We start from the raw sequence: 27,313 nt of genomic DNA on the forward strand, positions 1-27,313 counted from the left end.
GTAATTTAATTACTTATGATAAAGAAAAATAATAGGCAGTTTATATCTTACTCATTTGGACTTTCACTATAGATGGATTACATACATATATGGTGCTGCTCAACTTTTGGCACAGTTTAAAAAAGCAATAAGGAAAAAAACTGGCAGAAAAATGAAGGAAAAAGCAAAAATGCTGAAGTCTGAGTGAGGATAAGAGGCCCATGATTTTCAGGATGGGCTGATGGGGTTTTAGCTTGACACTAGTGGCACCTTACCATATTATTTTGCCACTGTGTGGATTCAGGCTAGAAGTAGATTATAAAGTGTTCTCCAGCAGTATTGATGGTTGGCGGAGACTGCTGCTGCTGCAGCAGTGTTGTAGTTGTCTCTCTTCCCCCCTGGCTATTCCTGACTATGTGACTAGGGACCGGCTAATTGGAGGAAGCCCTGGAGAAGTGCAGGAGGAAGGAGGGGAGGAGAAGGGAGGTGGTGTTGAGAAGTGTCAAGAATCATGCATTCTCAGCATTTTACACTGCACCTTGGAGTGTATTGGGATACAGTATTTCTAGAGCAAAACAGTGTAGCTTACTGATCCAGCCAAAACAAAAGATATGACTTCTGCGACTGGTTATTATAAAAATGAGAAACCCATTAATAAAATGCTTGAATTTCACTGAACCAGTACTGCAGCACACAGTTCTTGGAAAGGCTGTTAGTACAATTAATCACACTGTAAGCTGGATGTTTTGTCAGGCATTCAAAAGGCAGCAACCCTACAAACACGGTCGAGAGCTATAGTTCAGTAACTCCTACCCCTAATAAGATAAAACTTTAAGACGTATTACATTTGAATTTGTTAAGACACCAAACCCCCTTTTGCACTATGCTGTAAACATGTTTATTTCTACTGTGAAGTTGGGCATTTTAACATGGCAGTCTATGGGGACCGACTCGCTTTCGGAGCAAGCCTCCAGTAATCATTTGAGGAACTGCAGCTTTTTGGCACGTCGTCTTTGGCTCCATATTTCAGCCCCAGAGGTTGCCTCTTGGTCTGTACACTGGTATGTGTTCTGTATATAGCTGTTTACTTTAAAGAAAACTGCTTTTGTGCACCTGGAGAAGCTTTGCATATAAAGAGAATGTGAGGCAAAAAGTGGAATAGCGAATAAATAAAGCAATATGCAAGTCTTTGCTCTTGACTTACAGTCTAATGATAAGTAAATGCCCAACCTCCCATCTATTTCTTGTTTTCTTTTTCAGACCATTATGGAGCAGTTCAATCCCTGCTTACGGAACTTTGTTGCCATGGGGAAGAACTATGAGAAGGCCCTTGCCAGTAAGTCCTTTCTTTTTTTCTTTCATGCTCCTGTTTCACTGCAGATTTAGGCACTTAGCCAAGAAAACACTCTGTTTCTTTCTCTTTCTTTATCACACACACACACACACACACACACACACACACACACACACACACACACTCTCTCCCTTGCTTTATGTATCTAGCTACATATCCTTTTTTGTGCATTTTAAAAAAACAAAACAAAAAAACCCTACAAAATTTATCCTTATGTTAAATAGGAAGACCTAATCATCTGGTGCAGAGCTTCTGGCGTTGCTTGTACATGGTTATAGAGGTGTAGTCAGAGCAACACAAAAGACCTCTAATCTAATTCAAAAGCGAGGATAGCTCACTGTCAGCAGTCAGATTTACAAAGGAAAACAAGTGTGTGTGTGGCTGTGTGGCTATGTGCTTGTGCTTGTGCATTTGTTTGTTGGAATCCCAAACACTTACAGCCATGCCTTTTGAATTTACTTCCTGATTTGAGCTGCTTTTAGAAAATCAGGTCAGGACATTGTACAGAGTTGTCCTTTCTCACATGTAGCACACAGCAGTGTTATCTCACTGCTGGAAACTGTACTGTATTGTATTTAATTTAGGCAAGGTAAGGTAGGATGTGCAGGATGACCACTTGCTGGCTGTGAATTTGCACAACTGTTACTGTGCAGGCATTATTCCCACATCACATGGACTTTGCGGGAGGTAGCAGCTTAAAGACCAGTTCATGTTCAATCTGACTGTGTCCAGCATTTGCATTCTCACATAAATCCTTGTTGGGCGTTGTTTAGAAAAATTTGGCATTGTAGGGCATGTGTGAAAAATTAGTTTTAAAAAGACTGTCATACAATGTGTTCCTCAACCATAACAAGACCTCCCTCTGCCAGTCCAACTCATCCTACCATTAAGGATGTTCTCTTCTCTAACAAGTCTTTTTCTTTCCGTTGATGCACAATAACTAATCCTGTCTTTGGTTTAAGTAGGAAACAGACTGGTAGGCTCTCACAGAGCCATTAAAGACCCACTTTGCAGAATTGGCTAAACCCAAAGGACTAAGCAGCTCTCATTTGAGGGGGCTGGGGATGGGAGCGCACACCATATCCATATGGTGCAATCACTGAAATTATCCCACACCAGAAATGCCAAAAGCCTTCACTGATAGGCCTGCTTGGTCTGGGTATTAGAGTATTACAGGTTTTCCAACACAGCATTCAGTCAGTGAATTTCACAGTGGCTGGTAAGTGTAAAAGCAACAAATGCTGCGACTGACCGAGTCTAACTGCCAAGCCAACAGAGCCTGTAATTTTTTATACAAGTCCCCTGACAATATGATGATTTTGACACACTTACAGAAAATCTTTACTGTCTCGATCAAGATGTGTTATCCCTCCTCAGAGTGAAGGATGAGTGAAGGATCAGTAGCTCTCAAATAAACCCCTCCCCTACCATTTGCCTGCCGTGCAATCAGAGATCCAATAATCCTCTCCGTCTGTCTCTCTGAACCCCTTATCACACATTTCATTAGATAGACCCACCCGTATAGATCCAGCTTATCTAATCAGCCATTCTTCAGTTACAGAGACACTATCACACGTGCTGCTGCAGCAGCATCAGCAAAAAGAAAGTGTCTGTTGCTGGGAGATCTGCAAGAGCTCTGACAACCCCCCCTACCACACATGTGCAAACTCACATGAACTGACACTCACACATTCACACTTTCCACATCAAGGCAGGCAGGAGGCCTGTTTGACATAACGAAGAGGACTCAGCTATGATGCTCTGAAGGCTCTGCTCTTATTTCTCTGGTCTTTCCCATGCAGTAGAGAAAGAAGGAAGCACAGGCCATCTCCTGCCATTGACTCAGCTGTAATTGGGATTAGCATTAGCATATGTCCCTCAGCCTCGGAGCAGAGCTTCGAGGCTTCCAGCCTAGGAGACTTCCCTTATTGCAGGGCAGCTACATCTGTCTGCTAGAAATAGCTTGCCCCTGCCAGGACATTGTTGTAAATGTGCCTCTCACCTGGGAGCTGTCTGAAAGGCAAAGGCCCATCTGTCACCTGGACTGCTGTTGAATTCACCTCAAAAAGCACTGGCCATTATTTGCTGGAGATTGTCAGACTGGTGGAGGACTGCATGGTAGTAAGGCAGAAATCACTGGAAGCTGACTCTGCCCTGTGTGACCTCTGTTAGCCTGGTCAGGTGCAGTTGAAATGATAGTGGCTGAGGCGGATATTGATTTGTGCAGCCAGGACGACTCCTTATTTAGCCGCAGAGCAAATACAAGCAGAACGACTGCACATTTGGATTAACTTCACTGATTGTTTTTGTGCATGCATGGAGCAAAAGTCAAACTTTCTGTGTGTGCACCAGTAGCCCCTTATTGGTCACGAGACCTACAGCCATGTGCATTCACTGTATGTCATGTGAGAATTTTAGAAACACTGTATGCTTTATGCTTTGCATTAGTGCTAGCGGGGAGCCTGTGGAATCATTGTCTATACAGGTGTACGAGGCTTGTCAATCAGCAGCCAACACAGTCACTGTGTCACCCTGCTGTGGGGTGTTCAAACATATTGACATAAAAGATTAAATGGAATGGAAGAAGCAAAAGTGCAGTGGCGATTATCAGCATGTGGTTTACAGCATGACATTACTCTTTCCTTTGTGAAACAAGGAGCTATTGATTTCTCTTTTTTTCGTATGTATGTGACCTATTGGCCGTGGATCAAAAAGAGGCCTGAGATAAATATTCCCCTGTGCATTTTATATACATTTATTTATATTTATATATAATAAATGCTTAGCTTTTCTTTACTGTATGATATAGAACAGCGGTCCCCAACCTTTTTTGCGCCATGGACCGGTTTATGCCTGACAATATTTTCACGGACCGGCCTTTAAGGTGTCGTGGATAAATACAACAAAATAAAACTAGTACCGGTACCGAAAAAAAGATTTGTTCATAACACACGTGAAAAGACCCAGGAAAACCGATTTAACGATAAAAACGATAACAAAATAACGCTGAAAACCAATTTAAAAACCCTGAAAACCATACATTTCACACCTGAGCCTCAACTCTCGCGGCCCGGTACCAAACGACTCACGGACCGATACTAGTCCGAGGCCCGGGGGTTGGGGACCGCTGATATATAGGGGAGAAAATAAAGCACACTTGCAAACTTGTTTTAAAAAAGGCTTCTGCAGGGTATGGCACAAAAAATTGACATGGAAAAGCTGTTAAAACATGGACAAAGGAAGTGTTTCCAGGTGTTACAAAATATTGAGTGAGTGGTTTCATAGCAAAATGAATTTATCTGAAGTGACCCAAAAAATGCTCACATACTTTATTCTGACTCAAAGGTGCAACATTTATTATTTTTCATATGAAACTAGAAACAGAACATAAAAGGAAAAAAAGGAGATTTATTGTTTGAAATACTTCTAAGAGAAACTAGAGATCACTGTATAGAAAGCTGTCACCTGTATTTACACAAAGCTAAACTGTGCATTGTGAGGTTTTTTTCAGAATGGAAAGTGGACTGTTCTGTAACCTTTAAACTAATAACCCCTTTATTTCTTTTTGTACTCACTCCTATTTTCTTCTAGATGTGACATTTGCTGCCAAAGGCTACTTTGATGCTCTGGTCAGAATGGGTGAATTGGCCAGTGAGAGTCAAGGATCCAAAGACTTGGGTAAGTGATGTATATATGATGACCCTACCTTCTTTCTTTCCATCTTATTGGAGGGTTATATTTTTTCCTTCCTTTTTTCTGGTTACATTGGCCTTATAGAGAAGCCGCATTATCTTTCTGTGTATAAAATAATGTGACAGTTGAGTAGCATTTAAGAAGAAAACATGTGGGTTGATAGAGAAGGTGCTTTTTAATTAGTCTTTTTAATCTAGTCATTTCACTCATGGAGGAAATGACTTCTTCACTACACGGGCTTCCTTTTCATAGGGAAATGTTCTAGGAAGGAAAAACAAAACAATGATGAGTGCAGTATCATCAGCAGCACAGTGAGGCTCGGGCTGAACATTGTCATTTTCAACAGCATACATAGTTAGATGCTTTCAACCAAGCTGAAAAGTATAAAGTCTTTTTAGATTTTTGGTAGGAGAGTGCCAGTTTGATACATTTCCTGCATGGCATGCTTTCATTTTGTGGAAAAATGTATGCGTATACTGGACGTGTTGCTCTTTAGATTAAGTGCTTATGTCATGTCAATTAGTTGTGTCTGGATGTGAGCATTCTGGTTGCAAACATAGAGGTCAATTGGAAAAGCAACACCTGGTGCTCTCGTAGTGAGTAGTTTCCTAGGTGATCAGTGATTTTCTGTGTGTGTGTGTGTGTGTGCGTGTGCTTGCTGTCCCCAGCCCAGGGGAAATCAGCTCATGTTTGAAGAGATTCCCTTTTGCACTGATTGTGCACTCGGCTGCTTGATCTGCGCAGAAGTAGCTGTTGATTTGATGGGGCCTTTGTTGCTGTGGAGCTGAGATACAGTTTGGGTTTCCTCCAGCCCAGCCAACAGGGACTGACATGAAAGTGCTTTCAGGATGTTTTATTCAGCAAGCGATCCTCTCGCTCTCTCTATCTCTATATCTCACAGCGTTTGTGTGGATTTCTATTGATTCCAAAGTTCACAGCAGTACTTCCATGCTGAACCTGGCCTTGCTTACAGTAGCTGGCTCTTTGTGACCAGACAACCTCGGTTGAAGTTGTCACAAAGACAGAAGAATATATATGTAGTCTAACTGACAGCTGGTCTAATCTCCTCTTGCACCACCAACCACTTGGACTGTAACAGCACTGAATTCTACCTTATTCTTAAAAATACACATTATTGAATGTGCTTGAAGTTTCTGTGTGTGCTGGGATTTGATTTAAATCCTATTCATAACGGAAATAAAGCTGCCAAATTTGGAAATTGTACATAGACCATTGTGTGTAGGATATTTCCGTGTGTATGAGACAACTGAAAACCTATGCCTCAAGGAGGATTTGGAAAAGAACTTGATATTTAAACGACTAAACCTTTCTGTCTTAATATCTGCCCATTCTTGTCTGCCCATCTAGACACAGCAAAGACTGAGATTCTCACTCATTAAGTTTGAAAAAAAAAGAAAAAGATTGTGATGTAATTAAATATAATGCATCCTGTTGTTTGTTGTCTGTTTCTTGTATCATGTGTGCGTTACACCCAGCGGTTCTCTACGTGCTTCTGTGTTTTCCACAGGAAGAATTAGTGTTTTGTTTTCCAACCGGTTGCTTGCAACATTTTAGAGTCCCCACCCTGAGGTCACGTCCAATATAATGACCTGAAGTTCAACTGTATGCACAGGGTTAGGCCCCAGAGCCGTGGGTTTCCTGTTTGGCTGGTGGTAGAACACTAAAATATCCACAGACCGGGAGCATCTCAATTACCCATATAAACCACAGCCTCTGTGTGCTAAAATTGAGAGCACACAAAATTTCTGCTTCCAGTATGGAAGTATAGAAGCAGACAAAAGTGTAAAATCAGGCTTGTAAGAAATGCAGTTGATGTGAGTGCTTTAATGGATTCTACCTTAGCAAGCTAGAATCCATTAAAACGGATTGATTTGTTCTGTGGACTAGCTGTGTTTGAGCTGACTGGCTCAATGTCCTTTAAAGGTAATCTGCATCTTTTTCCCCCCGTTTTCTTTTTGTTTGCGCATGTTCACACATGCACGTATGAGTTTGAGCTCTTGTTGCACCTCTTTAAAGCCTGTTAAAAGCTCAGTTAGAGATGGGCGCAAACGGTCCCGCCTACACACCTAAGAGTCTGCAGATGCTAACCATCTCCTTCCTCTCTCCTGGCTTTTTATTTTTTCCTGTCATCTTTGACCCCCTCACACACACTTGCACAGTGAGGGATGAAATTACTTTGTGAAAATGATTGCCTCTGTTGCCTGTTTTCATTATCAAATCAACACACAGTGTAGCCTAGCTTGATTCTTTACAACACCTTGACAACAAAGCGTGTTCCCACAGGAATCCACCCTGGTGTGCGCTGTACTCCATGTGCATTCATGCCTTTTATACTTTACATCGTTTTGTGTGTTTGTACATAAACCATGTGCCATTTCTATGTGTTTATATAGTATGAGAGCTCTTTTAATCCACTTGTGTAGATCTCTGCCTAGAGTCTCTCTCTCACCAGCCCCACTACTCCCACATACTCCCTCCCACATATCCTCCTCTGGTTGGGCTAATCATCGCCTGTCACTTTGCCACCCACACACATGCATGAACATGCACACTAACACACACACACACCTGCTCTCCCTCCCTCATTTCTTTTTCTTTTCTTTCGTTCGCTGTGTCTGCCATCCTACTCTTACTTTATCTCTCTCTCTTCATGTAGGTCTGGAGGGAGTGAGCAATTATAACCTCAGTGAGGCTTGTGGGGCTCTCCAACCCTTTTAGGGAAATGTGGTGTTTGTGGGGCTGGAGGTATTTACAACAGTACCAACCAACCAGCCCTTCTTCATTGTGTTTATATCCATTTGAAGCTAGAGGCATGTTATTTACGACTACGCCTGTAGCTAAGGCAGTTTACAGGTTTAAACTCCTCCGGAAATTTCAAGCATTTTGATTCGTCACTGTAACAAGCCCTCTTTTAAATTTCTCAAGGCTGGTTGGTTAGATTTCTGCCAGTCAGTTAAGTTTCCCTATTTTTCCAGAAAAAGTCTTGCTTCAAAGTCTGGTGTGTTGGCTGTTCTTGCTCTACTCAGTTGATTTCAGAGTTCAAATGAATATGACCTAAATAGAATTAAGAGTCTACACATAACTTTGCATGTCTGAAATATTGCCTGAATCATGGTAGATTGAATCAGTTGTCTTGTCTGCATTTTCTTGCTGCATAACATGGGCTATGTGTATTGCAAATAGACTAGTGCTTTTCTACTCGAGCGCTCAAAGCACATTGCACAACAACCCATTCACCAGTTCACACACACATTCGAACATGCACTTTTCTCTATGCCTAAGTGCTTTACGTCTAGCATTTACATGCATTCTTACTCTGCTGAACGCATCAGGAGCAACTCAGGTTCAGTATCTTGGCCTTTGACACACAGACGAGAGCAGTCAGAGACTTAGCCATCAACCTTCTGATTAGTAGATGACCTGCTCTATCTCCTGATGCACAATTGAAAACACTGATTTATTGCGGCTGTCCATGCCAGTAGCTTTCAAGATGTATACTTGGTGGTTTCCCTCTAACCAGTGAAAGTCAGCACATTAGTTTGTGCACTTGAGTATCATGGATCTGCATGACTGACTTTTCACTGAAGGTATGCTGGAATGTTTTGGCCTCTTTAAGACTCAGTATGGTCAGTCTGTTCTTCTTTAAAACTTGCCTGTGCTTGGCTGGGTGTGTTCCATTATGCTGTCCTAAATGTCAGCATTTCAGTGAGAGCTTTTTCTAAAAACCTGTGCAAGCACAGAAATTTCGTAGATATCATATTGTTTTTATATTTGCTGTGACTTTCATTTACCCTGTCTCTGGCTAACAATAAAACAAACTCCCCTTTGGCCATTTGATTTATTCTTCTGTTTTCAACAACCCGGGCAAGAATGTGAAATGCATACACTTTAGACTCCCCAGCCAGAGGAAATCAAATATATTTCATCCCCTCTTATCAGCTTCTCTAGCCTTGCTAATAGCTAAATTTTAATAACATCTTGCATGATTCAGCACAAAGACATGTCTTTCGGGAAATAACATGCATTAGGAAAAAAAAAGGGAGGCAAATATTAAAAGCACACACTCGCACACAAAAACTCATATTCCTCCCAGTAATTATTGTAGAAAAAAGTGGTACACTCTGGGAAAATGAGGCTGCAAACTGATGTAGCATAACTGTCTTTTTTAGGTTAATGGACCTGGGACACAGGCATTAAATATCTGCCTGTAATTGTATGCTGTCTAAAAGACTACAGTAAATGACATGGTTGTTGCTGAGAGTAAATACTGGGACATGAGGAGTTAACTTTGACATGCTGTATTTGAATACACATACTTTATACATGCATGTCTCTTTAACGGTCTGTCTGTCTCGCTTGCTCTCTCTGTCTTTAGTGTGGCCTACCTCTCTCCTCCTCCAGCACCTGTCCCTGTTTAAATGAGAGCAGAGGAGCTCTTTTCTTAGCTCTGTGCCACCATCCCAGGGGTCTCTGCCTTATCCTGCTCTATTTCTGAGATACGCATTGCATGCTGGGAAGCTAGTGGCCCCTACAGTCTCCATCTACACACATTCACAATGCCCTTCATTTGTTCATGGCAGGAAACGGCATAGTACTGGACAATTTTACTCAAGGCTCAGTGTAAAGGTTACTGTTAAAGTAATCCTACGCAAAATCGAGGTTGTGTAGATCTGTCACTTTAATAAAAGGTCACTAAGGTAGACAATGCAGAGATGTATAATCAATATAAACTACACAGCAGCTGTCCACAAAAATGCATATTAGCACATATACTCACACGTATACACACTATGTTGCTAGGCAACTTGGTGGTTCTTGATAGTCTCATCTGAACGATTAGTTACAGCAATCAATATGTTTGTTGTGCTCAAATGTAGGCTCAGCCATCTGCAAATCTACCTATTTATTCTACCAAATACAGATAGTCCATGGAAAGTGTACCTTAGTGCCCTCTTAAAGAGATGGTGCACACTTTGTTGAGGGTAGATATTCCTAAGTGAGTAAAGAGGTAAAAGCTGATAGAGCCACCTTGAGCATTTTAATATTCAGCATATCATATAGCTTAGCCCAATTGGATGCTAAGATGAAGTAATTCTAATCTTAAACGTCACCAGCATAGTGACCTAATGCTGTTGGGTTGTTGTGCTTTCCAATATTCGCAAGCTGCTAACCCTGATCTCTGCTGGAAGTGGGAAACATACAGGTGCTGTATACCAGAGGTGGGACCAAGTCATTGTTTTGCAAGTCTCAAGTAAGTCTCAAGTCTTTATCCTCAAGTCTCAAGTCAAGTCTCAAGTAATGTCAGGAAAATGACGTATTAACTACTAAAAAACACTGACCTTCGTGTAAATGCTTGGAGCAGACTAACATGTGAGCTGGAGTGTTCTGGGACGTTATATTTGATCTTTGAATGGCTGCAATCCAGGCCATCCGTCGCCTCTTTGTTACTTCGGAAACATGAACAATTTCTCTTCAACGACGTAATCCGATAACAACCGATCTCTTTACCCGTCGGCTTCCCGTGGCTGTCATGCGACCGGCTATTGCAGTTAATCATACAACAGCTTCTTGACATTTTTGTGTTTCTTTTTATCGCTGTATAACTGATTTTAATTGAAAGCCTGCGTGCGCTAGTACCGCTTGCCACGAGTTCCCAGAATCCTTTGCGGTTCTACCCGTGAATGACGTCACATTTTCAATCTCTATATAATATGCATGCTAAATTTTATATTTGGGGTAAAATATCAAGTCTTTTCAAGTAAACCGGTTCAAGTCCCAAGTCATTGGTGTAAAAGTCCAAGTCAAGTCACAAGTCTTAGAACATTTTTTCAAGTCAAGTCTAAAGTCATAAAATTAATGACTCGAGTCTGACTCGAGTCCAAGTCATGTGACTCGAGTCCACACCTCTGCTGTATACATTTTTTAAAAATGTATCTTTTACAGAAACAGCTCTGCCTTCAACTGGCCAGGAGCAGCTTCTTCTCTGCTGCAGAGTGCTCCACTGCCAAAATGACTGCTACAGCACATTTAAATTCTGCTGGTTAGACTGCCACCAATGAAAACCAGCAGTTAGTGCCATGCCAGTGTGAAAGTGTGATCAAACCAGTATGTCCACATCCAACATCTATTTATGCAAATCAGATTTTTATGTCATCATTTAAAACCTTGTCTACTATTTCTATGCCATGATCCAAAAGAGTGTGTGTATTTGTAGGTCTGGGCTTGTACATGGGAAATAATCCACTAGCAGCAACTCTTAGGGTGTAGCCTATACAAAACAGATCAATGCACTTTAGAAGCCCCAGTGAGTCTGCTGTTGTTTCCTCTCAGTGGTGCATTAGTGTACTCTGTTGTGTTTAGATGCCCTGGTTTACATAGAGCTTTCTTTCAGGGTCAAGTAGCGCGCGCACACACACACACACACACACACACACACACACACACACACACACACACACACACACACTCATGGTTAAAGAGCTTAGTTAGATTTTCAAAGCAACCACTCTTTTTTTTTTCTTTTTCTTATTTCAACATGACTGTGCTCTTTTTTTTGTTTTGTTTTTCTTATAGCCTTATAGCATTTGATAAAACTATGCTGTATTAGGGATTCAAATGTAATGTGAGATAAAGGCTATTGCTCTTTTATTTTGAATGCTCTTTTTGTTTTGTTACATTGTTGTGTGACATGACAGCTGTGTTCTTCAGGGATTTTCCAGGTCTCTTCACTTTTCCCTGTCCTACCTCCTGGTGTCTCTTTGCCTAACTTACCCTAGATTGTGTTGAACTTTTTTTTTCACTCTGAAGTTGATACTTTTGATTCTTAGGCGTCTTTGTGTCAGGACAGTGAGACAAAAGAATTCCACATCACAAACACAGTACTGTGTATTTCTTTATATTTTGGTTTCAATGAGTCAGACTTTCTTGTAACTTTTGGAGTGTTCTTAAGCAATACTGTAGTTCTCCATGCTTTCTGAAAGTCTCAAAGTTTTTCTGTGGATTTTAGCTGCTTTTTTATTCACTTTCAGTCCAATCCTCTGATCATTTTTGGAGGGAGGTTTCATTTGTTAAGCCACTTAACTTTGACCTATAAGTCATTCAAGCTTAAAAAGCTCCAACTGGACAAGTGGAGGACAAAAGAAGTGTGAGGTCTAAAAAGATATCTACGGCAGATAAGCAGTATTCGATGTTGCTATTGCACAAGGGGGGTTGTGCAGCAGCAATCAAAGTATCAGTCATGGTGCCAGACTTTGTTCAGCTTTATGCAGGTTTCCACTAGTTTACTAAAGTACATGCAGCTCTTATACTCCCAGAGGAGACCCCGCAAAACACATATAACAGTTTAGATGTATGGGGAGAATGACAGACAGGAAATGGTCTCCTGCAGTGATCCTTTAGCATATGGGTGACTTTTCAACCCAGTGAACTATATCGGCACCCCACACAAGTTTACGTTGTCATAAATGTATTGAGTCATGCATGTAAACCCCTAGCTTTACATACATGACTTAGTGATATCATAGTCCACTACTTAAAATAATTTTAGTGTTAGTTGTTTTTCTTAAAAGAAAAATCATTATTATTCAAAAGATGCAAAATTTTCAGTCTCTACTGCCCCTGCGGTAGCATTAAATATTCAAAAAAGGCCATTGTGAAACTGAAAATATGCATATTTTTGGTTTTAAATTATTAGGTCAGCAGTCAAAAAAAATAAAGGTTTTGGTTTAATGATGCCTGATCATTTGAATGTGCTGTCTACCTCTACCTCAGAATTAAAGTCAAGATTATGATATACATTTTTAAACTTTGCCTCACTTCCCTTCAGCCATTACATATTTCCCTGTTAAGCCTTTATTATGGCCTACATGCATGACACCATTGCTGGGCAAACTTATATCAGGCTAGTAGGTTGAACAGCTGTGACTGCTAAGCTTCTAATTTAAGCCAGATGTCAAACATGCATCAGTATTTTTTTCTCCTCCTGTGAGAGGCTACATGAATGAGCAAAGTGGGGAAACGAGTTCAAACAGAGTTTATCGTTGAGTTTACAGAACCTACGTGTACACGGGTGTGTGTCTGCGTCTTTACGAGAGAAGGAGATGGATGAACTTTAAATACAAGCTGGCCTCAGAAGCTGTGCTTCCACAGTGTACTACACATGTGCAGCATACACCCTGGGCCATCCAGAGTCTCAGCTATTATCTGTGTCTCACACATTATACTGCTGTCCCATTATACTTGCCTACTTACAGTGTAGTTGTTTCCCTTGTGGCTTGGCTTGCCAGGTAGGCTAGCGTTTACATCCCTCCTTAGTCACAGAAACTGTGTGCACACACACACATTGTACTTTACTCAGACTCCCCAGGCAAGCCGCACACCACTCTCCTTCCCGGGAGATTTTATATGCGGATGCAATGATGGTTGATTGTAAGGATGGAGATCTTTCAGCTGTGTTTTGTAACACAACATTTTGCCAGCATTGCTCCTCATCTTGTAGCTTCTTCCATGGCAACGACCCTCGCATTATCCTGCTTCCATGACAACCCTTAGTGAATCTGGTTTGACCTTCACCAGTGATTCAGTGTCTCTCCATCCACCTCCATTCTCTCCATCTCTGTCTCTCGTGTTGCAAACTTCCAGTTTTTATATATATATATTTTCTTCACCATAGCCCACATTCTGTTATTCACTTTTTTTTTTCTCTATCTCCACCTGTGTGGGTGTATCATGGCTGCTGTTACACAAGCAGTCAATACATCTACACAAGCTGATGTCATACTTCAGGGGACAGTCTGTTCATATGCATGCACTGGAGTCTTGCAGGCATGCTTCCTTCTCTGACTCAGTGGTTTAAGCTAGCAGGCGTGTGGCTGCTTGTTGCAGAGCTGCAGGTGCAGATAAACCAGATCACCTCACAACAAAGAAACTATTGTTTTTGTCAGCCAGGGACACAGGCGAGGTTCAAGTGCGCTGGGAAATATTGATACTAGAATGACAAGTCCATGAAAGTTTATTTACCGGTGTTTTTCTGCATATCCCATACGTAGGTGTGTATCTGTATCTGAGTTTATGGTGAGCAACCTGTCATGTCAGTCCTTGATAGTATGCGGATATCCTTATCAGGCTGGTTGCTCTAAACACCAAGTGTCACTAGCTGTCGTGCATGACACATGCTTTCCGTAGAAACCAATAGCGTTGCAAAACACATTCCGATTTTTCTCATTTTTGCTTCTTTATTAATTTTAGATGTAATGCTCTGATGTTAACTGCTATTGAAAGATGCCCACGTTGCTGTTGCTGTTTTTATGTGATGTTGAAGTTGCCATGGTAGCAATTTGTATCCCCAAAGTGTGTGTTTTCTTTCTCTCTCTCGCTTGTAAAATATGCTTTGACGTTGTACGTACTGCAGTAATGAAACTACAGATGACAGGATGATATCTTTTTGAAAATGTGTTTTTGTGCCTTTTCTGGCATCTTCCAAATACCCTGTTTTGCCTGTTTACTGCCACTGTACATGATGTGCGAGTGTACTTTTGTCAGCAGCAGGGTGATGGATACTCATTAGTTAATTGATCTAGCTAGTTGAAGCCACCAACAGAATGACAGTTTCTAAGCCTGAAGGGCTGTGATCAGGGATGAGTATCTGTAAGCTGCTTAGCAGGCCTGCTGGGAACTGACAGGATGCTTTGGCCTCCTTCTCAACCCCTGTGAGGCGCAAGATCAGCAGGCAGGTTGCAACATGAGCAAAAGGCGTTGCTGTCTAGGGCATTCGGTGATGAGCTCATCAGGCGTTGTAGTGTCATTGATTGCAGTAAATTTAGCAAGTGATGAAGGAGGAAAAAAAATCTTGATAAGATGTCAGTTTTTTTGCTGCGCACACAGGTTTTCTGGTGATAAGCAGGTCAGCAAAATTGTAAAAGTGGAATTTTAATTCTGTCACTTTACTGTACTATAAGTCAGAATTGCTGGCAAATGCAGTAATAAATATCCTAATAAACTACAGTATGCAGTGTTTTGTGCAATTTAATATGCATCTATATGCTGCCTCTAGATGCTGGATGGGGTTAAAAGTAGCTGTGCTAGAAAAGCGTTTCATTCACTGCACGTTATGCTACTGTTAACAATTTTCTTGCAGAATGCTGAGTGCATATTGCAGTTTCCTTCCCCCCACGGTGTAAACACCAAGCTCAAGTTTCACAGCTCTGTATAAACTTTGGATTTGTGTTTTTCTTTGAACTGTCAAAGTCAGCTCTGTCGTGGTCACTTCAGTGTCACCGGTTTGCACCGCGCTTGCTGTTTGTTGCGAAGGAGACCACTCCAAAGCCCTTTGGTGCAGAATAAAAGTTTGTTCTGAAACCACTTCAGCTCGAGTAGCGAGTTTTACTTATGGAGCATTTTGAGGTGGGTTGAGATGTGCTCTCCTAGGTCAGTTTTCAAAAAGAGGCTGCAACAGGAGAGGAAATAAAGTGCTTTGTCCTTATTTGATGCTTTTATAAAATGGTCGCAACATTAATGTCTGCGGAGACAGAGTAATAGAGAATTGTTTTTTTCCCCAGACTTTCATCTTTAACTTTTTTCCAGTCATGCTTTTAATTTCTTGGAACCTTTAATTGAAGGTTTCAATACGTAATACTATGACAAAACTTTTGTTTATTTTATAGATGAAACCAAAACTAAACTCATATCTCAGTGCTGTAGCCACTTACTGAAGTTCTCAATCTCTTGTCATTAAATATAGAGCATGTAGCATGTCTGATAGATCTAAAGGGGCTTTGGAAAATATGTGTCTCATATTTCTGTACATGTATATCTCACACTGTCTTTACACCAGGCCTGTCTCTGTATGTTTGTATGTGTGTCCTTTGCTCAATGTTGCTCTTTGTATTCCTTTTCTTGACAATGCACTGCACAGTCAGAAGAGGCAGTCTGTAGGTATATAAACATTAAAACCTCAGTAGCTGCATGACCCTACCTTATCTCTACGTTTTGGCTGTTTAACTTGTTTATTCTGTGGAGAGTTTAACCTTTCTTTTAGGTGTTTCTTTTTTTGTTGTTGTTGCACTATAAATTACACTGCCTAGTAATCAAAGAAAGAAAGGCACTATGTTTGATCTCCACAAGACATCAGTATTTTTACCCTTGAACAACTAGATTTAATTTGAGCCTTTTGCTTCCCCCAGATTTTGTTTTTCACTTCATTCTCTTTTCATTTTTCCCCATCACTTGATGTTGCTTCCCTGCCTCGGTTTTCTGCTATCTTGGGCCAAAAAACAAACTTTCATAACATTCTTCATCGTCCCAGTTGCAAGTCACTTGTCCTGTATGTTTGTGCGTCTTGTATTGCTACTGCATGGGCGTTGCAAGACGGGGTCTCTCTGTTTCTTCTCTGTTGCATTCCTCGTTTAATCTCTTTCTTGTTTCAAAGTTTTTTTTTGTTTTGTTTTTCTTGTGGTTCCCCGTTCTCTCTGTTTTCTGCTCATGTTGTGGAGCACTGTTCATGTGTTTCTTCTCTGTCTCCCTGTTTCTCTCTGTGTAGGGGATGTGCTGTTCCAGATGGCAGAGGTCCACAGACAGATCCAAGTGCAGCTAGAGGAGATGGTTTGTATTCTGAGCTCAAAAGGTTTCTAACTGTGCAGCTCAACACTACATGGATACAATTTAAATCTTTTAACGGTAGATCAGTATTAGTTTGGTGGTGTGGCTCTGCTCCCAAAACAATTTGCCCAGTAATGACACAAATTTTGCCCGGAGCTATTGACAGTATGGGATAAGTGATGTTAAATGAACATAAACTGGTATTGAATGAATAGGCCTGCTGAGGCTATATCATCCACATTGCTAACACAGGAGGTGGTTGGGAAAGTCGAGTGAGTTAATTGCGCAGTATGGCGCTCTGGGCAATTTTCTTCTTTGCTGCATTATCCAGAAGTTACTGCTGTGCATCTAATACAGAAAAATAATAGAAAAATGTCATTGCCCTCATTGCTGCCCTTTAGTCATTTATTTTGGATGTATGCTATATCGCCAAAAGTTTTCACTCACGCATTTAAATAAATTCAGGTGTTCCAATCACTTTCATGGCCACGGTGGTGTAAAATTAAGGCATACAGACATGGGTCACTCTCAGGAGCTCAGTAAATTCCAGCATGGTATCGTGATAGGACAACGAGTCCAGTTGAGTAATTTCCTTCCAATAAATATTCCACAATCAAGTGTTAGTAGTTTTATAACAAAGGAGAAGCGATTGAAAACAACAGCAACTCAGCCACAAAGTCGTAGACCGAGGGTGAATTTTCCATGGCCGAGCAGCTGCATCCAAGCCTTACATCACCAAATGCAATGAGGTGGGATTATGGAGTGGGGGGTTGCTGTTTTTCGGAGTTGGGCACAGCCCCTTAGTATCAGTGGAGGAAACGCTTAATGCTTCAACATACCAAGAAATTTTAGACAATTATACGTTTCCAACTTGTTGGGAACAGTTTGGGGACAGTCCCTTCATGTTCCAACATGAATGTGCACCATTGTACTAAGCAAAGTCTATAAAGACATGGATGAGCTAGTTTGGTGTGAGCCCTGACCTCAACACGATCAGAGTTGAGACTGCGACCCAGGCCTTCTTGTCTAACATCGGTATCTGACTTTGCTTCTGAAAGAATGGTCATAAATTCCCATCAACACATTTCTAAACCTTGTGGAAAGCCTTCCCAGAAGAGTTAAAGGTGCTAGAGCTGCAAAAGGTTGACCAACGTCATATTAAACCTTATGGATTAAGAAGGTCTCTCAAGTTCATACGTGTGTGAAGACAGACGAGCAAATACTTTTGGCATTATAGTGTATATGTGCGACTATCTGTGGGGTACCATCTTGAATTTGATTTAAGAGAGGAGCACCTGGGTTTAGTCTACCACTAATACACGGCATTATGCATGATAAAATCCAAAATTTGTTGCAGTTTTAGACTTAAGACTTGTTAAACTCTTTGCCCACATTCTCATTCAAAGTAGTAAATCCCTCCACATCTTCACTTTTCAAGCATTCTCCCAGAGGCTCTTGTTATAGCCAAACATTTTTCCTGTCTAAGATTAGATTCTTTTTTTCCCTTTCCATTCATTATATAACATTTTCAGTCTTTTGCTGCTTCTGTCCTTTTTCTTTTGTTTTGAGTGCTACATGAATTTTTAAAGGTTTAAATGATTTGATAGCCATTGCCTTTTGGTTTATGAATATTTCATATAGCATTCCAAATTTTTTGGAAACATTGTTGTGGTTTAGACAAATACATATATGGGATATTAGCAGAGCTTTACCTAAATTCCCATTTTTTGAACATTAAGTTAAATTGACATCACAGGACAATATTGTTTCTGTATGTTATCTCACTTACCACACAAGAACTGACATGTTAACTTAAATCTTTTGCGTTTTTTCTCCAGCTGAAATCCTTCCACAATGAGCTCCTGTCCGAGCTCGAGAAGAAGGTGGACCTGGATGCTCGTTATTTGACTGTGAGTATTTGTACGTTGTGCTTCCAAATCCAGAGGAGAGCGCCACTTCATAAGTGCACTCCATATGTGAGCTTATTTTAACAGTTCATGTAATGTGGCATCGAATTAGTTACGGCTTGATTTGACCTTAAATGATTACAGAGATGGAGGTAAAGCTCTGTGTGTGTGTGTGTGTGTGTGTGTGTGTGTGTGTGTGTGTGTGTGTGTGTGTGTGTGTGTGTGTGTGTGTGTGTGTGTGTGTGTGTGTGTGTTCTCAACTATTTCAAAGTCTGAGACAATTAAAGGGTCTGTCTGGGAAAGGAGATGTTTTGAAATAACATAATAACATTCAAGTCTACTCACCCCGTCAAGGGTAGACTGATTATAATAAACCCCTCCTGGAGTGTGTTGTGTGTAAGCGCTGTGAAGCTGGTCTACATGTGATATCTTTAGAATGAGTGGGTTGCAGCCTGAGTGTAGAGCAGTACTGCTGTGCCTTGTTTTGGGGGATGGGACGCTACCATTATTGTACGGTTTTGTTGGAAGGACCACGTTATGAGCTGCTTCAGCACCCAGCTACTCACTCACACACACTCTTTATATAACATTGCTTTTTAATTGGGAGGGTGGGTGTCATTTAACAGGGAGACCTATCAGTAAACTCAGATGGTGTTATATTGAGTTAATATTAAAGCCGTGAGATGTGTTAGAAACCATCTTGAATTGCTGACTCTCTTATACATCTAATATAAATTTCTCATTCTTCTGCAGTTTCAGACATTTATTTCTGGGAATTTCCCCGAGCCTTTAACAACCATCATTTAATATGGATGCCTTTCTGATCTGCTGCAGTGACAATAGTGATCACTTTACCTCAGACTTTTTGAAATAATCATCTGAAACTTTGACTGAGTTCAGAAAGACTGGCGTGTTTCCTCTGGGGGATTTTTCTCTCTTTTCTTCTATTTTGCTTGTGCTCCATGAAATCCACATCAGAGTTTGGACTGAATAACACTGAATTCCAAAAAGCAAATAGAAGCAAAGAGAAGCATCTCAGTCAAATCAGCCTTCAAAACAAGGGTCAAATTCTCAACGCATACCAAAGTTCACCATCTGACGCCTCTGTTTCTAATCTGTTTTAAGCACACATACCAGTTATCTGTCTGGAATAATACCCAATGATGGAGAGTTGTGTAGTAAACGCATGAAAGTGTACTGGCTTTAGCTTTAATTAGGGGGTGAATTTCAGCTCAACAAAGAGGATGCTTGGGATATTACTTTATATACCCTGCAGGGCAAACTTACTCAATAGTCAATTGTTCTGTTTCTACTCACTGCTATGATTTATGTGCTAAAGTGTGTTCACAATAGATCCACAGCTCCCAGGACTTAAATTAAATGTAAATAGCAGAACAGCAAATGCTGTGTGCACTGCTTTTCTGGAAGGACTGAGGTAATGAAAGGATGGGTTATTCATATTCGTTGTTATTGTGTTACAAAGTGGATAACCGGTGCACAGACGTATTTTGGTAATTTTTCTTTTGTGAAAACATATTAAACAGAGGGACTTCTTATGTTAAACTATTTAGTAGTGGCCAAAAAAATCCCAGCCATTTTTTTTAAGTGTGGTGTTGGGGAGGTCTGTGCTGTTTACAGGATTTCAGTCAAGCTCAATCCTATAGAAGTAAGCCACCCTTTTCTCAGCTATGAAATTGAAAAACCGCATGTGTCATACTGCTAGATTCCTGGTGACAACAGCGGCTTCTTTTCTGTGCCTTTTCAGAATACCTAGAATATGCTACCTGCATCTTCAGTGACTTACAGTATGCAAATGTGGGTGTTGAACCCTCATGCATGAGCTCTCCAATTTTGCCGTGTACTGAAACCACATGAGCTTTGTCACACTAGGCACTGTTTCTATAGCAACAGAGCTGGTAAAGCCTGGAAACAAAGTTGTTTTGCTTATAAATGAATAAATAAGCAAATTATATTAATCAAAGTACATTTCTGGTTTAAAAAAAAAACACTAATGAATAGCTTTTATCATTTTTACAAGCAATCATGCATTGGTTTTGTTTTGGTTTTTTTTTTTTTTTTTTGTTGTTTTTTTTAAACATTGTTGGATCTCACTGATTGTTGCCCATTTTACATCATGAAAATCAATTTTAACCAGGTTGAGAAAGTACTTAGTGACAGCAAATGCTTTAGGAGACACAATCGCAAGCAGTGCAGATGTTAAATCAGTCAAAAAGAAGCAGTCCCAGAGCTTATAAAAGATTATGTAAATTGCATTAATTAAAAAAGACTGCTTTGGGACATTTTTAAATTATCCTATCTTGCAGCATCAGTGCCATACAAAAAATAATTTTCTGGTGTATCATAAAACTGTAGCATGTTTCAGAACTCTAGCAAATTATTTCTGTGCTTTTGTGCTATGGGTGGAATCCAGAGTTTTGTTTTTTAGTTTTCTTCTGAGCTTCAAACTTGCCTGAAAACCTTTGGGAAATGGTTTTCATTCCTGTTACTTGCCTCATTTATTTCTCTGCCTTTTTGTTTTTTTCTCACTCAGACTATTTAATTTGCGGCCCTGTTTTAGGAAGTCTAATTTTGTGTTGTGCACCACTTGCTGCCCCACGTAGGCTGCCCTGAAGAAATACCAGATGGAACACAAGAGCAAAGGGGAGAGTCTGGAGAAGTGCCAAGCTGAACTAAAGAAGCTGCGCAGAAAGAGCCAGGGCAGCAAGAACCCCTCCAAGTATGGAGAAAAAGAGATACAGGTGAGCCTGTTTTGAGAGTTTTTGCATGTCTTCAAACATTTGCAATTATTACAATGAAAGGGCAACATTTAAGCATGCAAAGCACCCAAGAACAGAAATGACAAGAACAAAATTCAGAAATAACAAACCAAATCTTGAGTTTCTCAAGTCAGATGGACTGCTGTGCTTAGTTTCAGCAGGATTTCCATGAATTTGGGTGACTTATAAGACTCAAAACAGCTAGGATGTGGTGGTGATGAGGAGTTGTCCTGAGTGGGAAGGCAAATAGTGGAGGTTTGATTATGAACTGTGCACCCTTAACAATCTTTATTACATTGAGACATGTATGACAAGCACTTTGACAAGAACATGCGTGAGGAAATAACTACACTAATTCATGTACCGAGGTGTGTGCACTTTACTCAGCCAGTATGTTACAGCGCAAAGCTTTGATCAACGTTTTAATGGGGTGAGTAAAAGCACAGCCTGCAAATGTGACACAAAATAGATGACTCAATTATCAAAAATGGGCTAGATACGATGACAGAAATCTGAGGATGTTATACATCAAATGTTGATGGTTTAAAAAAAAAAAAAAAAGTCATAGCCGGATGTTATCTAAGTATACTATTTATCCAATTTTTTCTGTGTTCTAGTTGCTTAATAAAATGATTATCCTAATAATACTACAGCGTATCACAGCCTGAACTGTCTTAGCCAAGCTTTCTTGTAGTTTAAGTAATCTGCAGGAAGAGTTCACCAGGCTTCTCAAAGCTCTGCTTTGGATGTTAGCTACCTTTAGTTCCCACACTGCTTCGATAATGGTGAGGTCCAGGCTCCTGGGAGGCCAGTACATGTGTTCTGATAGTGTTAGTACTGATAGTCCTATCTAGTACTGATAATTAGTTACTGATAGTGGTCCATTGTTTGGCTTTCTATTCAGGTATGCTTTTAAATCATTGGCAGTGTGTGTGGTAATGCTGAAAAATGACGTTGCTGGCAAAGAGATGCTTTTTAGTTGGGATTGCATGTTGGATCAAAATCTAAAATCTGGGTAGAAACTCACTGTTGTATCTCTCTCCTGACGTCCTGTGCATATGTTTAAATCAACAACTTCAGCTTTAGATTTATCACTCCATAACACTCATTTCTCATCTCTTTTATCTTGTATCAAATCGTGATTTATTTATTTTTTCCAAATTTCTTAAAGACATTACTTTCAGACACAGTTCATCTGCTATTAATATTTTTATTAACTCTGCCACTACTTTTGCACTCCACTTCTACGGTTTCCTCAATTTTCTTAAGGTAACACTGTGCACCATGCTGGTATATGCCAATCTTTAAGCTAATAGCTCTCTAGGAATCACCTTGATGCAAAAAGATTATTTTTTTTATGCCTGTCAAAATGTGTTATCTTTGGCATCTTTTTGCAGATTCATCTCAAGAAATCAGAACAGATTACATGTTCTGTGACAGGCTGCCAGTTACAAAACGCCTAAAGATACAACCTAAAATTGGCTCTTTTCCAAGATGTGTTTTACGTGTGGACAAAAAAGTGGTTCATCCCTTGATTTAGGTGCCTGTTTATGTTTCAAACATTCATAGGTCAAAAAAAAAAAGAGTGCTAAAGCAGGAAATATCCAAAGAGAAATGTTTGAAATACTGACAGCCTGGAGAAATGCTGCTCAAGACCACTTTAAAAAAACAGCAGAATATCTAGCTCCTTTAGAAATAAAATATAAAGGAATGATCAATGGCTCAACGCTTTTGCACAGTACTGTGTGTCTTTTGCACAGTTATTAGAAATTCGACATTTACTTTATAACCTGCTGTGAAGTATAGAACAAATGTTTAATCATCACTTAAAAGAAAATGATTTTTAAAAAAACAAAGCAATCAAATTGTAAACAATGCTGACTCAGTGTTTACATGCATTATGGAAACTGGATCCACGAAGAGATCAAAGCACCGCTTGCACTCATTTCGTGATTGTTTCCATAGGAAAGCAGCATCTGTGGGAGTCCTTCAAGTGAAACGAATGTTGACGAGTTGAAAAGACTCTTTGCTGTTAGACATAACTTAATTAGTTATCTTTCATAGTTCATTATCTAGCATTTGACCACCTGCTTGACAGCAGAAAACACGCTCCTGCAAAGGCACTCCTTTTCTCATTGTCAGGCTTTATTCAAATGCTGTTTATTTGTTTAGTCCTGTAGCCAGTGTCAATATCAAACTGAGAAAAATGACACAGCAGAGAATGTCAACAGTGTGATTGCTGTTCCTTCACAAGGCTGGAAACTTGAGTCTGATGGAGGGAAAAATGTCAAACTAACAGGTCAAGACTTGTAGGGTAATTACTGCGGGGTTGGTCTTTGCCGTGAAGTGTGGCCGTCCATGACAGAATCCGATTGATGATTCTAGCCTCACTTAAGCATAGCGCTGTCTTCCAGAGTTCTCTGGGTTTAAAAACATTCCTTTGCTTTTCAGGTTCTTGAAGAATAGGCTCCTCCTCTGTCTGATCAGTTTACATGCTATGACACGCACTTAGTCACACATCTGCCCTATCCTGTCTGGAGCAGTATGGCAGTGCTGGATTGATCTGACTGCTGTGTCACATTGAGTTTGTTCCACGGTGTCAGGCATGTCATGAAGAGACGCCGTCTGAAGTGTCATCATAAAGCATCAAAGCTCGCAGTGTGTAGCCGTCCGGTTTTGTTCAGACCACTGCTTGAATTGAGACGGATGTTTGAGGGCACTACAGCAATAAAGCTCAGCTAAGAATGGCAAGTTGCTACATGTATCTGGCTACCTGAAGCGTGTGCTACATAATTAGACCTGTGGTAAGGTTCCCATGGCATAATTTTATAACAGCAAATGCAACTTTCAGAAATAAAGAAGTGCAAATAGTAGTTTAATGATGTAAAATTTCAAAATATTGGTCTAAATTCCCGATGACAGGCCAACTTAGATTAATGCTTTCTGTCTTTACATTCTACTGACAGTTTAGCTTTATTATAGACTTCAGAGTTGTAATAGGATTGCAAAAGACCCCTGGGGGCATCAATCCATCTTTTTTTTTTCTTAATGGCTGTGCAAGAGGAAAGTAGTTGCCACAGTAGTTGGGCAAATAAACTGACTAATATCACAGAGCTACTACCCAATAATCAAAAAATACACCTTTTGCTTATTGGGCATAGAGAACTGAAGCTCTTCGTCTGAGTTTGTATGACCAGAAAAGCTCTGGACCTACAATGTTCAGTCAGTTAGCAGAAAAAAGCAAAAATCAATCTCCCTTTCTCATTTTCAGCCCGCTCACTCTCCCTGATCATATCATGTCTGTGGGCGTGTGAGAGAAAAGTCAACTCGTTTGTGCCTGAGCCCCGCAGGGAAGACGACACACAGAGAGGGAAAGAGCCCTGCACTCCCACAAGACCTGCGCTGCACAATGACAACCATCCACCTAGAAAGAGATAGAAAGTGACCGGCTGCAGATATAAAGTCCGCAGCTTACTTTGTGCAGATAGAAAATGGTTCTTTCTCCAGCAACTGAGAAAGCACAACTAAAAGTTGCTAAGATGCACTCACCATTTCCTTCTCCTAGGCCAAATTTCTGTTATTTTAGCAGATGAGAGGCAAAAAGATTTCCTTTTTTTCGTGGCCTCTCTTTTCATTAAAAAGTAAAGTATGTCTGAACAGTCTGGCAAACTTATTGATCGCCTTCCTCTCCTCTCACTCCACTGTCTCTCCCGCTTCGGTATATGTGCCTTTGTATTTCCTCCCTTCCTCATTCTCTCTTGCCTTCAGTGGTCAAAGCCTGCTAGAATACTAATCAGTTCATTATGTAGTTCATTGGAGAGGACAAAGGTACTATAGAAAGGTGTTTCATCTAGATAAACTCCTTTGCTCTGTAGAGGCTGTTAATAAGAGCCCAGACAGTCACAGACAGAAGAGTTCATGATTAAGAATTAATGTCATTAGATGTTTGATAAGCTCTGGGCTTCTTCAGCTCTGTGTCATTAAAAAAAATGAAAAGTGATCCCAACCTGGAATTGTGGGTACATTCATTCACATTCATGCACAGCTCGAAAAAGGCACAAGATATGAGCTTTGACAAAGACACTGTAATGTGTAGTTTCCTTCTGTCGTGCCCTGAAGCATTACAATACAGTTCTTGAATCCGAAGAGTACTGATGAGGAAGGAACAGAAGAGCAGACCTAAGCAGCTCTGAGCTGTGCAATGAGATGCTCTCGAATCCCCACAGGAATAAACGGAGTATAAACAGTTTTGATGTTTTGAATCTTATAGTTTTCTTCACTTTTTGAAGGATGTGAACGCTCCTCCCTCCACGTTGCGTGCAATTATGGAAAGCCCTGTTGGTACACAGTGCAACAGAGTGCATAATGCCACATGCAGTTTTTGCTGTCTTATTAGGATTTCGTCCTGAATATGTCAGTGTAAAGAGGCATAAAAAGAGAGAGGCAGATATGCTAATCCAGTGAACTCTGAATGTAAGAACTGCACTAACTTGTAGCAGGTTCCATTCATGTTCATAACCTTTGCAAAACAAGTCATTCGATCTATGATGTAGCCTGAGGTCCCTAAGCTATAATAGTGGCTGGTGTTTGCTTAGGCTTTTTCTTACTGCATCATTGTCTTGGGTTACTTTGGTGACCTTTTGAATGACTGAGAATTTGGGGCTTGTGAATTTGACAAGTGGAGAGGGCACACTGGTTGAGCTGCTCCTATTAGCTCTGCTTAGAAGTGCTAGAAAGGCTAGCAGACTGTGAGTCACAGGCTGCAGAAACAAAAAAGGGTCACTCCAACAGAGAAATGAGAAGAAGAAGAGGAGCAGATCTTTAAATGGTCATTTTGTGGCTTCCCTGATATAACTGAAGACCCATTTACACATTTTAGCAAGCTGAATTGTCTACCTTTGGGGTGGATGTATGACATATTTCTCTCTTGCTTTCTGCCCCCTCTCTTTATTCTCTCTGCAATGTAGACTATGACTCATACCAAAACAAAATTGCAGTCTTTAATAAGAAAGCAACAGGTGGGAGCAGGAATGCCCCAAATTAAAATGTAGTAAAAAAAAAGAAAAAGAAATAAAGAGCTCTCAGTAGACTAAAATATGTGCATCATTCTTCCATCCTTCTCTTTCCTGATTTGCAACTTGGCTCCATTGAATTGTGTAATGGTGCAGGTGAATTTCTTCCTGTGACAAAAGGCTGGAATTCAAAATGTGGTGAGCACTGTTTGCTCACAGGAAGACGGTCCCGGGTTCAAATCCACCGGCCGTCTGGGACCTTTTTCTGTCGAATTTGCATGTTCTTCCTGTGCCTGTGTGGGTTCTCTCCAGGTACGGCGGCTTCCTCCCACAATCGACAGCCATGCATGTTAGGTTAATTATAAATTGGCAGTAGGTGTGAACCTGAGTGTGAATGGTTGTTTGTCTTCCTGTGTTAACCCTGAGACAGACTGGCAACCTGTCCAGCGGTTCCCCGCTTCTAAGTGGGGTACTGGCTACAGTCCCACACCTCTCCCCTTGTGACCCTGAATTAGATAAGCAAACGAATGGCTGGACGCATCTTTTTCAAAATGTTTGTGTTCACTATCATTTAGCCACTTTAAATATTCCTACACGCATGGAATCAGTGTTGTGTTGACTGCTGGCAGTGGGGAAGTAGTGTGCTCTGGTGGTTACTCAATGAAATGCAGTACATCGGCGCTGCGTGGTCTCACCGTGGGATCTTAGATTTGCCTACGGGGAGGAATTTGATCAACTTCATCAGTCTTAATGGGCCACAATGTGGAACCCTCGAACTTCTATTTTAATTAAGAACACTGAACTTAGGACCTATTAATCACACTGAGATCCAACAGCAGCATAAGTTATGAACTATTTTTCTCTTTTCAGCCAGTAAGATTCAAATACCCAGGAATCATGTTTGATGCAGACTTGTGGCTTTACTATGCAGTGGTTTACACCTTCACCGAACAAGAGAAGATCCAAGTTCGGTCC

At 40.6% G+C, this 27,313-nt stretch overlaps 1 protein-coding gene across 5 annotated transcripts in view; it reads left to right on the forward strand.

Annotated features, from left to right (window-relative positions):
• LOC113020650 (BAR/IMD domain-containing adapter protein 2-like) overlaps positions 1-27,313 on the forward strand; it is a 52,242-nt gene that overhangs the window by 14,055 nt on the left and 10,874 nt on the right. For all 5 annotated transcript variants that reach the window (XM_026164806.2, XM_026164804.2, XM_080300833.1 and 2 more), the window contains exons 2-6: positions 1,240-1,315; positions 4,925-5,011; positions 16,584-16,645; positions 18,481-18,552; positions 21,171-21,308. In XM_026164806.2, coding sequence (XP_026020591.2) covers positions 1,240-1,315; positions 4,925-5,011; positions 16,584-16,645; positions 18,481-18,552; positions 21,171-21,308 — 435 coding nt within the window. The remainder of the gene's footprint in view (positions 1-1,239; positions 1,316-4,924; positions 5,012-16,583; positions 16,646-18,480; positions 18,553-21,170; positions 21,309-27,313) is intronic.

The sequence above is a fragment of the Astatotilapia calliptera genome, chromosome 4 (genome assembly GCF_964374335.1).
Source record: "Astatotilapia calliptera chromosome 4, fAstCal68.1, whole genome shotgun sequence".
Lineage (NCBI taxonomy): Eukaryota > Metazoa > Chordata > Actinopteri > Cichliformes > Cichlidae > Astatotilapia > Astatotilapia calliptera.